Consider the following 16,256-nt stretch of genomic DNA (forward strand, 5'->3'; position numbering starts at 1 on the left):
TTACCAGCACTTGGTTTATCATTATTCTTGGTAGCTTTATAAATAATAAAACATAATGCAAGGGCTAAGACAAAAATTCGGACACGTACCCCATGTTTGACTTTCTCCAGTTTGAACTCAACACCCATTCTTATTCTTTAATTTTAAGCAATCCTTTAGATCCACCTGTTCTAAGAAAAGTCAACTCTGTGTAAACCTTAATGCTAAAATGCCCGTGTGTTTTTTTCCCCCAATCGCTCTCTGATGTGAGGATTCTATCCCTTCCATTCCTCACCTGATGGCAAGCAAACCATAATGTGCAGAGCCCTGGCTGCCTTCCAGTTCTAAATGAAGCACAGATGATGCAAGGGTCATGGCAGCACTCCAAACTTTGAATCAGAAGGTCGTTTGTTCAGGTCCTACTCCAAAGGTTTGAGCACATAATCTAGGCTGGCACTATAGTGTAGTACTGAGTGCCTTCTTTTAGGCAAGATATTGGGTACATGTAAAAAACAGTGCGGCTTTAAAGAAAAGCAGTTAAATTCTCCCTGGTGCCCTCTTGACATCAATCCTTCAATCATTATCTGCTCACATACCACACTGCTTGATTTGCAGTGTTTAAATTGGCTGCAGCTTTTACCTGCAATCCTGTTTACATATCATGGGTACTTAATTAGAAAGTATTTTAGGGCATCTATAAGTCACTGGAAAAATGCAACCAATTTATGAACGTTTTGAATTCTCCAAGTCTCAGCCCACTGATGCTAAAGCAATTTGGAGCCAAGATTTTGGCAATTCATTTGGAATGGACATTAATTTTGAAATTTAATGTGGTTACACTCCCATCATGGAACCTCACCGTAAACTGAGACTGGAGATGGTGGAGGGGGAAGAAGCTTTCCTTATGGTTGCTCTTCACTCCCCTAAGCTGATATTTCAAAATTCAGACAGCAGAGGGAACTTAAGCGGTTTGGGTCAGAGAACCCTACTAATACCAAACTGCAGAAATAAGCTCGATGAAAAGATTAAGCAGGTAGCATCAATTTGTGCAGCAAAGTAGATGTCTGGTAAATGTGATTAAAAACATACAGAGAATGAATAAACCCAATGGCCCAAATGTGGTTCAAGGTGACTGAGTTAAACAAATGGAGGAGTAATTACATAGAACCTGGGATCTTCACTGATGTTTTCCTGTTCTTTCTGTTTATGAACACCTCGGCTTAATATCACTGATTAGAACTTATGATTAATACTGGAAAACATTGCAAATAGAGAAAATAAATATGACTACCTAAAAAAAAATGCATTTAGTTAGCCTGTCAGGAAAATAAGTCTGGATATAATGGCTGATGAAAGAAACATTATTAGTCTATATTGGCAATCCCAAATGTGATTAACTATTATGGATATTCTATGAAACAACAGTGAAATCAGATATGGAGCAGTCTGTTCAGGTGCGGTCACTTTGTTGTGAATATATATCAGATTCATGGGGATACCAGAGCAAAAACAAAACCACCCAGCTAATTCTTGAAGTAGTTTAGATGGCAGCATAGCCCATTAATTATTCTCATTGAACATACTGGAATTGAATCAAGGCAAGTGTTTTGTATAATTAAAGATGGGGGAAAATATAATGTTGTGCAAGATTAACTAAATATAGGAATGAATCACTTAGAAGAGCAACAATGGGCAATGCTGCCACCTAATGGAACTTTGAACAATTCTGTTAAAAGTATTCAAAACCCCATTTGGTTCAATAGTATAGCTTTAGGTTTGAAAAACATCACAGTTTGGATGGTGGAAGCCATATAACTTATGATTAATATTGGAAAACACTGCAAATATAGAAAATAAATACGACCATCTAAAAAAAATGTATTTAGCTACCCTGTCACTGAGAAAGCTTGGATGGAGTGACAACAGAACAGACACATGATAAAAGTGATCACTTTACAGACTGAACAGAGATGATTGAGAAGCCTGGGGGATTCCTTGATTAAAAACTTGGTCAGATTGATTATCAGTCAGCATCCTATTAATTATGGAAAACCAGTATTGGTGGTAACAGACCACTGTTTCATTTGTTCATTCACAGAATTCTTTTCTCCTCATTGGTCCTTCTGGCCACTGTAACAGAGATGTAATAAAAAGTACCGATTGCAAATATATTTATGAATGCAGAACTGAATTTAAACCCCATTCCTGAGCAGTTATACAACGCCCTTTTCCTCTCACTTTCTATTCATTACCATTCTTTCAATTGCCCTTTTGGCTCAGCTCCTGCCCCTTAAGGTTTCACCCTGCTTCCTCTCAGGCCACCATTCTATTCTGAGTTTCTCTGTCACATCTATTCTAATCCTCTCACTCTGTATACTGCTTATTCTGATAAATAATTTTCCCTCAACCTCCAATCCCTCTCCACCATAGCTAACAGGGTCTCTTTATTCATTGTTGCACTTCCCCTTCCTTTCAAAAGAAAATGACAGAGTTCCCTTAGTCCTCACCTTCCACCCCACTCACTCAAATATACTCTTTTACTTCCAGCACCTCCATCCCAATGCCAGTGTAGTGTCACCATCAATGTTATCAACTCATTTCCTCCCATTTCAGCATCCTAAAGTGACCGGTTCCTCAATCACCACCAACCTCACCTTCCCTTCCAAAGCCATCTTGCTGAGCAACCACAACCACAAGAGCCTGTCCTTTTACCTCCTCCCCTCCCACTCCCAAGGTCCCAAGGTGAAAAGGTGATGCATTTTATTCACTGTATTCACAGTTCACGATGCAACTTCCCTTGCACTGAGGAGTCCAGGAAGAGACTGCTGTGCAAACTACCTCAATTTATTCTGTAAGGAGGACCCCAAGCTTTTGGTCTCCTGTCAGTAAATTCCCCCACTCTACTCTCTGTTCCTCAGTTTCTATGTCTGCTCCAGTGGAGCATAAAGTTCAAGAAAGACCACCTGATCTTTTTCCACAATCAGAATACCAGCCTCCAAGTCTCTGAGTTCAACAATTTCAGATAATTTCCCTTTCATACCTCCTCTGAGTCTTGGTTTGTTCCTTTCCTTGTCCCATAACCACCTTTTCTTCTTACACCCTCTTCCTTGAAGTCACAGAGTCATACAGCACAGAAACAGGCTCATCGGCCCAACTCATCCATGCCGATCAAGATTTCCTCTAAGCTGGTCCCACTTGCCCACGTTTGATCTGTATCCCTTGATTTTGTTTAGCATCATTCAAATATCGAGCTGGAATTAAAACGTTTTCACACTTGCATTTATATTGCAGCTGAACAGACTGGGTTATAAAAGAGAGCATTGTGCCCAGTGACAGATGAGAAGTGGGTTTAATGTCCATGTATGTGTGTACCGCTATTCAAATCCATGTACCTATTAAATGTTATTAATGTACCTGCCTGAACCACTTCCTCGTTCCATATACACACCACCCTCTGGTTGAAAAAGTTGACCTTCAGGTTCCTATTAAATCTCTCCACTCTCAACCTAAACCTCTGCCCTCTAGATCTTGATTCGCCAACCCAGGGAAAAAGTCTGTGCGCATTCACCCTGTCTATGCCGCTCATGATTTTACACACCTCTATGATATCACTCCTCATACTCCTACATTCCAATAAATAAAGTCCCAATCTGCTCAACCTCTCTCCATACTCAGTTCCTCCAGTCATTTAATTTCCCCTGCCCGTCACCTTCACCTCTTTTCTCACCCTCCCCTGTTGAAAGCTTAACGGCTTCCTTTCTCACAGATGTTGCCTGACCAGTTATTTTCTTACTTTCTGTTTCAAATCTGCAGTACCTTTGCTATTTTGCTGTTGAACTAATGGAAGTGATCTTCAGTTCCCCTTTGTTACTGTGGTACTGAGTTATGTCCATAGATGGCACTGTTGCTCCACTACAACCACTAGAGTTCAGCTGCACCTGCGTTGCTCCTTCCTCTTGAGTGGGGGAGGGGAAGAGCCTTTTGTTCCTCTGTACTTTCCGCAGAAAACTGCACCTTCAAACAACTCGAATCAAACAAATCTACTCTGATTTTGTTTAGCATCATTCAAATATCGAGCTGGAATTAAAACGTTTTCACACTTGGATTTATATTGCAGCTGAACAGACTGGGTTATAAAAGAGAGCATTGTGCCCAGTGACAGATGAGAAGTGGGTTTAATGTCCATGTATGTGTGTACCACTATTCAAATCCAGTTGTACTCAGCACTGTGCACCTTACCCGTCTTTGTTGGGGATGTCCTCAGGTGGCTTTGCAGTGGCTGGTGCAGGGTCCTGAGATAGTTTAGCAGAGACGGACTTGGCAGCATTAGAGTCTGAGGAAGGCTGTGGCTGGCTGATCTGTGAAGGCAGCACTGACCCTGGAAGTGCCCCTGTGATGGGTACACTATTAAAAAAAGCAGTCGAAAAATCCCTAATAATACAAAAAAAAAGACAAGTTGTGAAAGAGCCATTTCATGGTATTAATAGTTTCATACACAATGGCTTTTAGACCATAAGACCTAGGAGCAGAATTAGGCTATTCAGCCCATCAAGTCTGCTCTGCCATTCCATCATGGCTGATTATTTTTAACCCCATTCTCCCTGGAACCCTTAACCCCCTTACCATTTAAGAACCTATCAATCTCTGCCTCAAGTACAGCCAATGACTTGGCCTCCACAGCCCTCTATGGCAAAGAATTCCACAGATTCGCCACCATCTGGCTGAAGAAATTCCTCCTCATCTCAGTTCTAAAGGGACGTCCCTTTATTCTGAGGCTGTGCCCTCAGATCCTAGACTTGTCTACTAATGGAAACATCCTCTCCACGACCATTTTATCCAGGCCTTTCAGTATTCAGTAGGTTTCAATGAGATCCCCTCTCATCCTTCTGAACACCATCATACTGGCTCAGAAACATCAAATGCTTTTCATACGTTTTCCATTTGCAGAATTAAATATTGCATTAAAGTTACTCAAATGAAAATAATTTTGTGGTGTTCATTAATCCAAAACATAATAATTTCTAATTACAGCTCAGAGTGGCACTGAAGTATGCTTCATTTACAGATGGCAAATGCTTGAGACTACTTGAATTCAGCTGTTCAGGGGATGCACTCCACACTACAACTAATCTCTACCAAGCTGGGCAACAACACACAATCATAAGGCTGCAAGTACACCGAATCTCACAAAGCAGCCCCGAAAGGAAGAAGCTTGCAGGCAGGTTCTAGTTGGGAGAGTTCATAAGATCTCACATCACTTGGGACACAGAGGTAAGGGACAGAATCAAATGAGCCAACTGGAGCGTACAAGATGGCAGGGATGGAACATTTCACAATATGGACCAGTTTCTTACTGCTACACACATTTTAATGTTGGTTGGGAGGGTTGAACCAGGTACAGCTCCTCGGTTGGTTCTCCGCTAATCCTGTGAAGCCCCTCACTACTAGCATCTATTACCATTATCTGGATGCTCTTTCAACACCCAAACCTCCTCCACCACTTCCCAAACCTCCAACATCCACAAGGAAAAGAACATCACAAACACCTCACAGTATTCAGGTATGGGACGAGTGGTGAGGTACAAGTGGGAGACAATGACAGCACCAGCATGAAAGTGTTATCACATTCCGTCCACATTCAATGATATTACTATCGCTAATCCTTCACCAACATCGCCAGAGAGGAAGTCACCAGTGAGCAGAAACAGGGCAGCCACATAAATACTTCTACCCTTTGGCAAGCAATTCACCTCCTTACTTCTTAATGTCCACCATCTACAAGGAACATGTCCAAAGTGTAAATTGTCTGGAATAATGCAGCTGCAGGACAAAGCTGCTTGCTTGATTTGGACCCCACCCCCCACCTAACCATTCGCTCCCTCCACCACTGGCATACCAAGGCTGTACTGAGGATGGTATTCACAATGCACTGCAGCGTCTGATCAAGGCTTCTTCAATGGTACCTCCAACCCAAGGACCTCTACTCCTGGATGCCCAATGGAACACAGCATCCTGGCACGAAAACATATTGGCAATCTTTCACCATTGCTGGTCTTGTTACTGGAATTCCCAATCCAAAAGCACTGTCAGAATCTTTGAGTACAGGAAGTGACCAACTTCTCGATGATCCAAAGGCATGGTTAATAACTGCGGGCCCTGCCAATGAAGTCCACATCTTAAATGCCAAAGCATATTTTGGAATAAGGAAGGATCAGCTGCAGCATTCCTGCATGCGATTAATCACAAAGCAAAATTCTCCATGAAACCGCCAGCTACCTATCAGCACTATGAGCCCAGGAATTCTCCTGTAGTCGAGATTCCTTCTCTGCACATCCATCCTAAACACCTCATAAATATACCCCTGTGAAAATAAACTTTGGCATGCTTGTTTCATCAAATATAGAGGTTCAAACAGCATTATTTGGATAAACTACTATCAGTAAATAGAACGAGGGTGTATGTGCAGAAAGGAAAATGTCCGTAAGTAAATGGAACGGAAATATGACACAATAATTAATATCTGGTACATAAATAATTTTAATAAACTATCTAATTCCTAAATGCCCAAATACATGTACATCTGCGTATACTGACGATAATAGCACTGTCTCCAATGCACTGAGCTAGCTTAGAAGGAGCTTTTTGAAGACTTGCAAGATACGAGGGGGCACGCATCAAATCAAAAAGCTATTACGGTAATCAGCTTCGGTCTGGCCCCTGGGAAATTCTATGCTACTGGATAATGCACAAATAAATCATAAATCACATAGCAACCGGGAGTCTGTTTACAGCTTAGCACTGAAATAATTTTAAAACATGAGAATTTTTGGACCCTTAACACATTCCCTTCATCAGCACCACATCTAGCCCCTGACTAAACCAATGCTGATCAGTCAACCTGATCATTTATTGACGTACAGCACAAAACTGTACACAATCCTGCTGTTATCTACAACAGATAATTGCACAAAGCTTGGAAATAGTCGTCCATTAGCTAGGAGGTAAGAGTCCAATCTAAAGCCTGAAGTTCCTAAACCAGTTTCAACATCTGTACACCTAACATAGGGGTTTGACATTAGGAAGAATCAGGTTCTAGTTTTCACTGTAGCAAAATGTGCTTTGAACGAGAGTTACAAAAATCCATTTCCTATTACTGGACTCAATAATTGTCATACACAACACCCCAGCCCAAAATTTCTGGCCCGTGCAGCTGCATTCAACGATATTCAGAGACCAACAAAACAAGCACAACTTTTTTTTTCTGTAAAACACTCCATGTGTACAATAACGCTAAACACATAATTGCTGCAGTGTGGCTAATTTCCACTGGTTGTACAACTTTTGCAAGTAGGAATTTATTTCATTAGTCAGAGGCTTTGTATTATTTCTATATGAAATTGCAGCCACTTCGCAATAGTCTCCTTAGCAAATTCTCCATCAGAATCTGGGCATTTAATGCAAGCAATATTCCATGAGGTTACAGAACTAACTTTGGTCTTCTCTCAACTTCCTTATCGAGCAGAGGAACTAGAGTCTGCTGTTGAAAGACAATTTTCATGCAGTTACCTTATTCTGATTCAAACAGTTCCTTTCGTGGTGACATTTGAAGTTTCTCACTAAGTAGCGAGTCCACATTGTCTTGCAGATGGGACACACTGATTTGCCGTCTTTAACAGTGAATGCAAAATCCTTCTTCCCATTCTAACTTAAACCAATTTCTTCTAAGTTTCTTACAATTTGATGATGTCACTATCTTCCACAAAGTTAATGGAGGCCTATCAACCTGAACAAGTAGTGAGCACAGCACGTAGTACACAGGCCCTGAATTCAGCAAGAAGATTCTACCGGAGACAGCAACCACAACACGTGTAATTCAGCACAATGGTTGGATACGGTGTGACTACAGCCATCTGTCCCACAAGATCCCAAGCAGTGCATGTTTTATGGACTGTCTGCCAAAGTTAAAGGTTATTGTACACCAGAAATCATATTCCCCTCCAATACATATCTGAAAGACAATGTTTGCCTTGAATCTCAAAGCAGCATCCAAACCACATGCAGCTCATGAGCAGCGGCATGGACAACACTGCACTACACAGCATTCAGGCTATGCTCAGGATTGCTAGATTTACAGATGGTGGAGGCATGAATGGTAAAAGTTCAGAGACATTTAACCATGATCAAAGGAAGCAGCAGAAAATGGTTTCAGAACCATGTGGCTCACCGGTCTACTATTGACAGAACTGTTGGAATACTACCCAAGTATGGTTTAAAATAAATGTGAAAGATTGCTGGGAATGCAAGGATTAATGACTGGCAAGGTAAGGGTTAATGGTATGCTTCTCATTGTCAGTGGCTTCCCAGAGTAAAGAATGATCTCAGGCATGGTGTGATATTAGTTTTGTCAAGTTTTAATGCCAGGTGTAAGTGGGAAAGTAGTTTCTTTTAAGACATATCTTGTTATGCTAAAAACTTTATGTAAACAACTACCTGTGTAAGTAAATTCCCACCCTTCTTTCCCACAAAAATGAGTATAAAGATACGCTGTAACTGAGTCTTCCTTGAGTGAGTATCAGTACAGAGCTAGGGTTACACTGTTTACTCTTTCTCTGTATCCCTCACTCCCACTAGCGAAAACTAATAAAGCATTTATCGTAAGTTCTTTGGTTCTGCTGTTGTCTGATTCATTACAGAGCACGGGTCGACTTTAACACAAAGTTACATTTACAGTATACACCACACCAGTCCTGCTTAGACCAGAATGTGCATGGGCAACCTGTCACTGGTACAGCAGTAAAGCTGGGAGATCCCTCCAGTCATGAAATGGGATGGATAAACTACCCAATTTATCCACAGCCCACCTACGTGCCGTTAAGGATGGAAAGTTCAGCCTGAAACCACTACAAACGTTTAACTACAATCTCTTTCTCACTGTGCAATCGCAGATGGCTTCTTTAGTACTAGAGCCACTTCCTTTTTGAGATACTTCTGATTAAAGTTTGCTGCCTCTAGTGTCATTTGTTATCCATTAATGTTAATTCCCTGTTCTCCTTTTGCCTTCTGTTTTCATTTCTGAAGCACTTTGCACTTCCTGTCCCTGTTGGTACAGTTGGACGTGGAGCAACAATAATTGATTGGAACTGTGGTGCAGCGACACGATCTAATTGAGCAGCTGATCAGGCTTGAGGGGCTAAATGAAGCACCTGCTTTCTGATACTATGCCAATGCAAGAAAACAAATTTCATGAATGAGGTGCTGTCTTGTCATCCAAAACAGCCATCGACTTCCTGCCTGATCTGTTGCAGAAATCTGCCAGTCAAGGCACTGGATTTGGTGACTTGAATAATTAGTTTCATGTTCCATAAACATTACATGTGCTAAGAGAAAGAGAGAACTGTTCATTGTAAGTCCAAGAATGGCAACGTATGGTCTTTCTGACCAATATTATTGTACCAAAACGAGCCTCATTTCCTGTCATTTTTATTCCTCTTCTAGCATTCTTGAGGCCCCTACATCAACCGTAGTAAATCTTTTTTTTTGAAAAGTAACATTATAACATTATAACATAACCAAATTTAAGACAGAAACTCTCTCACCCTGAACTTTCTCCAGCTCCACATATACAAGCCAAGGCCTCAATTCCTACTCCACCATTTCAGTCACTTCAAAGCCCCAGCAATAACTATTATATGTACTCCTTCCAAAGCCTCAACATTCTTCCCACCCGCCTTGGCCCAGACACCCTACTATCAAGGACTTGTGCAACGATTCTTTCATTGGATGTGTGCTTAATTAGATAGAAAGCTATTCACTTGGGAGTGGGAAGTACAATGGTATCACATGTTGCAGTGAGACAGAATTAGAGGCCAAGGTTCTGCTCCCAATCTGAGGCCCAAAGTACTGGGAAAGTGCCTAGGAAGGCAATGTAACCTCCAGGAAGTAAACCTGCAACATGACAGAGGGTGAAGCACTGTACATCAACCATCAGTCAATGAAAGAGAATGCTCCTTGACAAGAAAGAAGCTCAGGCCTATGTCCTTATTGGGGAATGGAAAGAGACATTAAAGTTGACTTCTTCATCAGGTTGTAGATAAATTAACAACAATTTCATTCTAAATAGATGTTGAGAATCAGTGCCCAAAGATAAGTCGTCCAGAAATATTCCAATCAATAAAATAGTACCTCTAACAATAGATTTTCTGATAGACAGTTCTTAATGTTCGAGAACACTCAGAAATAAACTTCCAACATGAAGTTCAGAGTATTCCAGCCTCACTGTAAATCCAACCAGGTCACTGCGAGCAGCAGGCATTTTATGACCTCCCTTCTATCTAACCAAAATGAGCTTTACCAGTGATCATAAGAATCTACTCAGCTATGACAAGCCTCTCAATGTGGCCTCACAACCTCTAGTGGCCATGAATCATAGCACAGCTGCCACTTTACACTCCCTGGAGTTGTGAAACCGCTGGAAAAATCAATCACTTCAGAGTCAGTGCTAAACGCTTCCTGCCTGCGGTGATACTACACCAGCCCAAGTATTCAGATACAACGACAAATACTTTAACCACATCCTCTCCACCTTCATCTAAGATATCAGTACTCCCACGACCAGTGTAACAAAGCTCGTGTTAAGCGAGGCTCCTCTGTACTGCGGCAGTCTCAGGACAATGGTTTGCTGACCAAACAACCTGCTGTGTTCAAGCCTGCCTGCTGCCACTTGAGGTTCATAAAATACCCCGATCTGGCCATAATGCATATTAAAACAAGAACAGTGCAAGTAGTTGGCTGGAGAGTTACAAATCTGTAAATCAATGAGGGACACAAAAAAATGACATCAAGCCCTTGGCGTGTGAGAACTGCCTAAACGAAACAGACTTAAATAACTGCCCCTTCCAGCTTTATATTAAAGATGAAACACAAATGGGTCTGAAAATGATTTCTTCTTGATACTGGCTGTCAGGCATTATACACCAAACCAGCATTTTTGCAAGGCTGACATAGTGCAAGTGTTGGTTTGAGGGCAGCAATAGGATCTCGAGTGCACATTTGTTTCTTCGTGGGTTCCTAACTGTGCAACACACATTGCAAAACTTTTCAAAGGGTACAGAAATGACCTCTTACCCAGTGTCTAACTGAGCAATGCAAAAGGGAGTGATTCTTCTCCGTCCGTCAGCTGTCCTAGTTTCAATCTGCTTCTTTAATAGATTCTATAAAGGGAGAACAAGAAAGAAAGAAAATTCAGATGTTATTATCCAGCACACTATTTGCTTCCCATTGAAGCTCTCTGTAAATGTGGCCAAGTCTTTTAATTGTTTTTTTTGTAAGCCTCACAATTATTCAGACTGCTCTTTTAATCTCACAGACCACAAAAAGCAGCGCACTTTAGAGGAGCCCTCATTCAGAAGATGAATCCTTTGAAACAAAGACCAAATGCGATGGGAGTAAAATACCTACACAAAACAAGACAGGCTGCTACAATTGCCATGCAAATGGTGCTCTTGCCATCTTTCTGGGGATGTTTGAAACCCAACACCCCTTGGAAACGAGCTGCATCATATTACACTAGACATGCATAATAGCAGTGGCACAATCAAGACCAACTCTCTGTGCAGGATGGCAATCAAGTTATTTAATAAAAAGTGACAGTTCTTCATTACAAAAATTCTTATTTGACTACAGCTGATGAGAACATGTACTTTGTGAAATATTTTGATCCATATTTTGTACAAATGTACAAGGTAGCCTCTCCACGTGCACCAGAGTATAAAAACAAAGGATCTAGTTTTGCCTAATTTTATCAGTTACTAGTGATCAGTAATGACAGCAGTTGTACTCTTCACTGGGTGCAACCATATTAAAGGTAAAGCAAAGTCTGGGGACAGAAAGAATATGATGACCACTTTTAAAATCAAGCTAAGTGAACCCACCAAAAATGTGCCCAACAGGTTTTATTTGATTTTCATATGGAAGAACGGTATGAATTGGTCAGAGGATCTGCAGGCAGGTTAGCTGTCTGATAAGGTATGGTAAGAACCAAACATCTTGTAAGGACAGTTATGATCATGGAAGGAAGGTTCTTTAGGTTTCCACAACAAGTAGATGCATGCTTAAAGTTAAATCTGTATAAGTGCCATTTATGTCACTTTAAGATTCTCCAGCCGCGGTTGCCCATTAAGAGACTCTGAAAGCCCCTCTCAGACCCGCAACTACCTTCACCCAGGAACGGCACCACCTGCAGATTCCCCTACAAGTCACACACCACCCTGACTTGGAAATGTATCATCCTCCCTTTATCACTGCTGGGTTGAAATCCTGGGACACTCTGTATTTAACCTCTGGTTAAATGTTAAAAAAGTGGTTCAGGAACATGCAGTTAGAGAAAAATATGAACAAAAGCTATGAAATGAGGGAAGTTGAAGAGGGAAAACACAAAGGAATGTAAAAGTTGCAAGATACAGGGGCGTGGGACATTCCGAGCTGGTCAGACTGCACTAATGAAGAGAGAAAAACTGTCAATGAACAATTTATAGCAGAAATGGTCAGTAGTGATATAACAGAGAAAGCAAGTTACTTGAAGTCTGGAAGATTGTGATGTGCCCAAATGGAAGAAGTGCTGTTCCTCAAGCTTATGTCAGACCCTGTTATAACAATACAGGAAGCTACAGACAAATAGGTCAGAATGGGAGTGGGATGCACGATTAAAGTGACAGGCAACAGGCACTTCTAAGTGGACTCTACAGACTGAACGCAGATGGTCCACAAAGTGTTCATCCAATCTGTCCTTGCTTTCTCCAATGTAGAGGAGACCACATTATGACCACTAGTTTGGAAGATGTGCAAGTTAATCGCTATTTCACTTGGAAAGACTGACCGGTAAGGGAAGGGGTGAAAGGACAGGTGTTGCATTTTGGCAGTTGCATGGGAAAGTTCTGTAAGAAGGGAAACAGTTGGTGGGGACAGATGAGCAGACTAGGGAGTCATGAAGGGAGCAGTCTCTTCAATGTACTGAAATGGGAGGGAGGTTGTGTCTGGTGGTGGAATCACATGGAAGTGGATGGAACTTGTGAAAAATGATGCACCTCTTGTTAGAATGGTCACTGTCACTTCTGTGACACAGCTGCTTCATACCATAAAAGTTCCTTCAGTAGGGAATTAGACAGAGAGAGAATAATTTGCAAGGACGTGGATAAAGAATGGGGTAGTGGGACGGAAAAGTACATTGCTGAAACAGAAGCTGATGTGATGACGTGAACTCGATGGGCCAGGCACTCTCCATCTCATAGTCATAGGGCACAGAAACAGGCTCTTCAGCCTGTCTAGTCTGCACCAAACATTAAACACCCATTTACATTAAACCCCATTTATTCTCCCTCAATCCCATCAACTCCCTATTGTTCTACCACTGCCAGAGGCAATTTATAGCGGCTAGTTTACCACCAACCTGCACACCTTTGGGATATGGAGGAAACTGAAGCACCCGGCGGAAACCGGTGAAATCATAGGGAGAATATGCAAACTTCGCACAAACAGCACAGGATCGAACCCGATCCCTGGAGCTTTGAGGCAGCAGCTCTACAAATTGAGCCACTGTAGCAGTTCTGTGATCCCATTATCAGTCTATGCCAGAATACAAGAATGGGTATTGCATCTTCTGCATAGGAAAATCCTACAAGGGGAGTGGTTGGTGGGGACAGGTGAGCACAGCAGGGAGTCACTAAGGGAACTAGTCTGTTTGAAGCACTGAAGTGGGAGAGGAGGGGAACGTGTGTCTGGTGGTGGAATCTCATTGAAGCAGGCGGAAACTGTGAAGAGCGACCCATCTCTTGTTAGAAATGGTCACTCGCACTGGGTAACACAAATGTTTCATACCATATAAAAGTTCAGATCTTGAAGCATGCATCCACAGGGAGTTAAGTTTATAGAACAGTTTGAAATAGAATTGAACAAAGTACAATCATTATTAACGTTCACACTGATGATTTACAATGGAGGGTCATTGGGTGAAGCAAATGAAGGAGGTTAGGCCTGGGACAGAGCACTGGGGAAGTCCTGTAGCAGCAGCCTGCAACTGAAATGAATGACCTCCAACAACCCTCCTGTGTGAAGTGGAGTTTACCATACAGTTTTACCAGGTAATTGCTACTTTGATAAAAGCTGTCATTCTCACTATGTCAGCAGCAAGGCATTTATGAGGTCAGTAATCGAGTGGTCCTGGTGAAATCTAAATCAATCGTTGGTAAATAAGTCACTGGGGAGTAAGTGTTTTGTCATCACTGTCTACAACACCTTGCACCATTAATTAGCCTGATGTGATCAGTTCCGTTTTTGTACACTGATCAGACTTGGGCAATTTTTCACATCATCAGGAGGATGCCAGTGTTTTAATTAAACTGGAACAGTAGAGGGCCTTGGAAACCCAGCTATTCTGGAGGACAAATCTTCAGCACTACAGCTAGTTCTGCCGTCTCATCCAAAGGCTTTATATAAATATCTGTGTGGCAGGCTGTCCAGGAGGAAACGGAAATGCATCATCGCAGCACAGCACTTGTAGTTTAAGAAGGCTTGGCGGATGGGGTGCCAATTAAGCACTAATGACAGAATGCAGATGTTTTATGAGCTGGTCCTTCTGTAATCTGTTTAATTGTCCACCACCGTTCATAACCAGATGTGGCAGGACTGCAGAGCATTGATCTGATCCATTGACTGTGGGATTACTTAGGTCCAACTTTTACTTGCTGTTTTAGCACACACATTGTCCTGTGATGAAGCCTCGCCGGGTTGGCACATTTAGCCACACCTGGTATCTGGCTTCTCCTGGTATCCACCTCTACACTCCTCAATAAACCAGGGTTGGTCATCAGGTCACAGATACATTCTGACACCTAGGTCCTTCAGGACTCGGCCAGCTCAGTCAGACTGGCACTAACAAGCCATTCATGGTGAGGGAGATTGAAACCTTCACCTAGAGTATATTCTGTGCCTCTGGTACTCTGTGCTGTTTTCAAGTATTGCTTATCATGGAGGAGTATTAATACAGTATCCTCTCTCGGATAGGATGGTATCAGGTGCTATTTCACTTCATGGGGTCTGGTGTCAACATTAAGGACCCCCAGGGGCATTTCTTGCTGACTGTAGACTACAATGTTGCTTCTTCTAGTGGTTCTGTCCTGGTAGATAGGATAACCCAGGCATTGTGATGAAGAAGTCTGGGATATAACTCTGACAGTATAACTATGACAGACTGTTGCGTCACTAGCGCATAGGACAATCTCCTAATTCAGACCTGGCCTCACGTCTTTGCAAGTTGACTGGATTGGGAGGAAGGGGTTAGATAGTCATAGGTGTGGTTTGAAGGGCGGCACAACATGGTGGGCCGAAGGGCCTGTATTGTGCCGTATTGTTCTATGGTTCTATGGAGCGACAGCTCTAGAGTCACATTTAGGCCAGACCAGGAAGGGGCAATAGACTTCCTTCCCTGAAAGGTATTACCAAACAGGATGGATTGGTTTTAACCAGAATTGCTAGTTTTCATGGACCCTATTGTCGATAATTAAATAAGAAATTCAATTTTAAAATTTCCAGCTAACGTTGTGGATCTGAACTCGTATCCCTGGGCCTTGGATTACTAGTCTGTACCTTAACCACCACATCACTGTTCCCTTATTACAAAGGCCACTGGTAATGATGTATGACTTAGCCACACCTTCTACAAGCATCCCAGTGATTGCTTGAATTCATAGATGGCAGCTCCCGTTTACCAATTCGGGAAATGAGAAGCAAACAAGGAAACTTCATGGAACTTTGCTGTGTTCCAATGTAGACTGCAAGTTAAATCATAAAATAAAACAATAATCAGCAGCAAGTTTGCATGTTATTCAAAGTATTATGAATCGTAAGTGGAAAAATAAAAATATTGCAGATGCTGGAAATCTAAAACAATAACAGAAAATGCTAGAAATACTCAGCAGGTCAGGGTGCATCTGCTGAGTATTTTCAGCACTTTCTGTTTTTACTATTATGAATTGTACGGAGTCCAAGAGAATTAAACTGGCCTTGAGTACAAAACAGATGCAGTTTAAAGTGGAACAATGAAGTTGTTGTTTGAACAGTATGTTTTCTTCAGCCTGAGAAGGACTGGGACCAGCTTGTTTACTTTAGCTGGGGAAGGAATTAGTAACAGCCTATTTTAGACCCTAAGAGTGGAAGGGGGAACTGCTAACATCTTAGTATTCAGTCAAGCATGAATTGTAAGACTTAGGAGAACTTAGCCCTTG

General features: G+C 41.9%; 1 protein-coding gene across 1 annotated transcript in view; it reads right to left on the reverse strand.

Annotated features, from left to right (window-relative positions):
- Nucleotides 1–16,256, reverse strand: part of LOC127579275 (protein HIRA) — an 87,604-nt gene that overhangs the window by 23,909 nt on the left and 47,439 nt on the right. Inside the window, exons 13-14 of the mRNA XM_052031955.1 lie at nt 11,104–11,189; nt 4,219–4,410 (exon numbers count right to left, since the gene is read on the reverse strand). Of these exons, the coding sequence (XP_051887915.1) occupies nt 4,219–4,410; nt 11,104–11,189 (278 nt within the window). The remainder of the gene's footprint in view (nt 1–4,218; nt 4,411–11,103; nt 11,190–16,256) is intronic.

Source organism: Pristis pectinata, chromosome 17 (genome assembly GCF_009764475.1).
Source record: "Pristis pectinata isolate sPriPec2 chromosome 17, sPriPec2.1.pri, whole genome shotgun sequence".
In the NCBI taxonomy this organism is placed as follows: Eukaryota; Metazoa; Chordata; class Chondrichthyes; order Rhinopristiformes; family Pristidae; genus Pristis; species Pristis pectinata.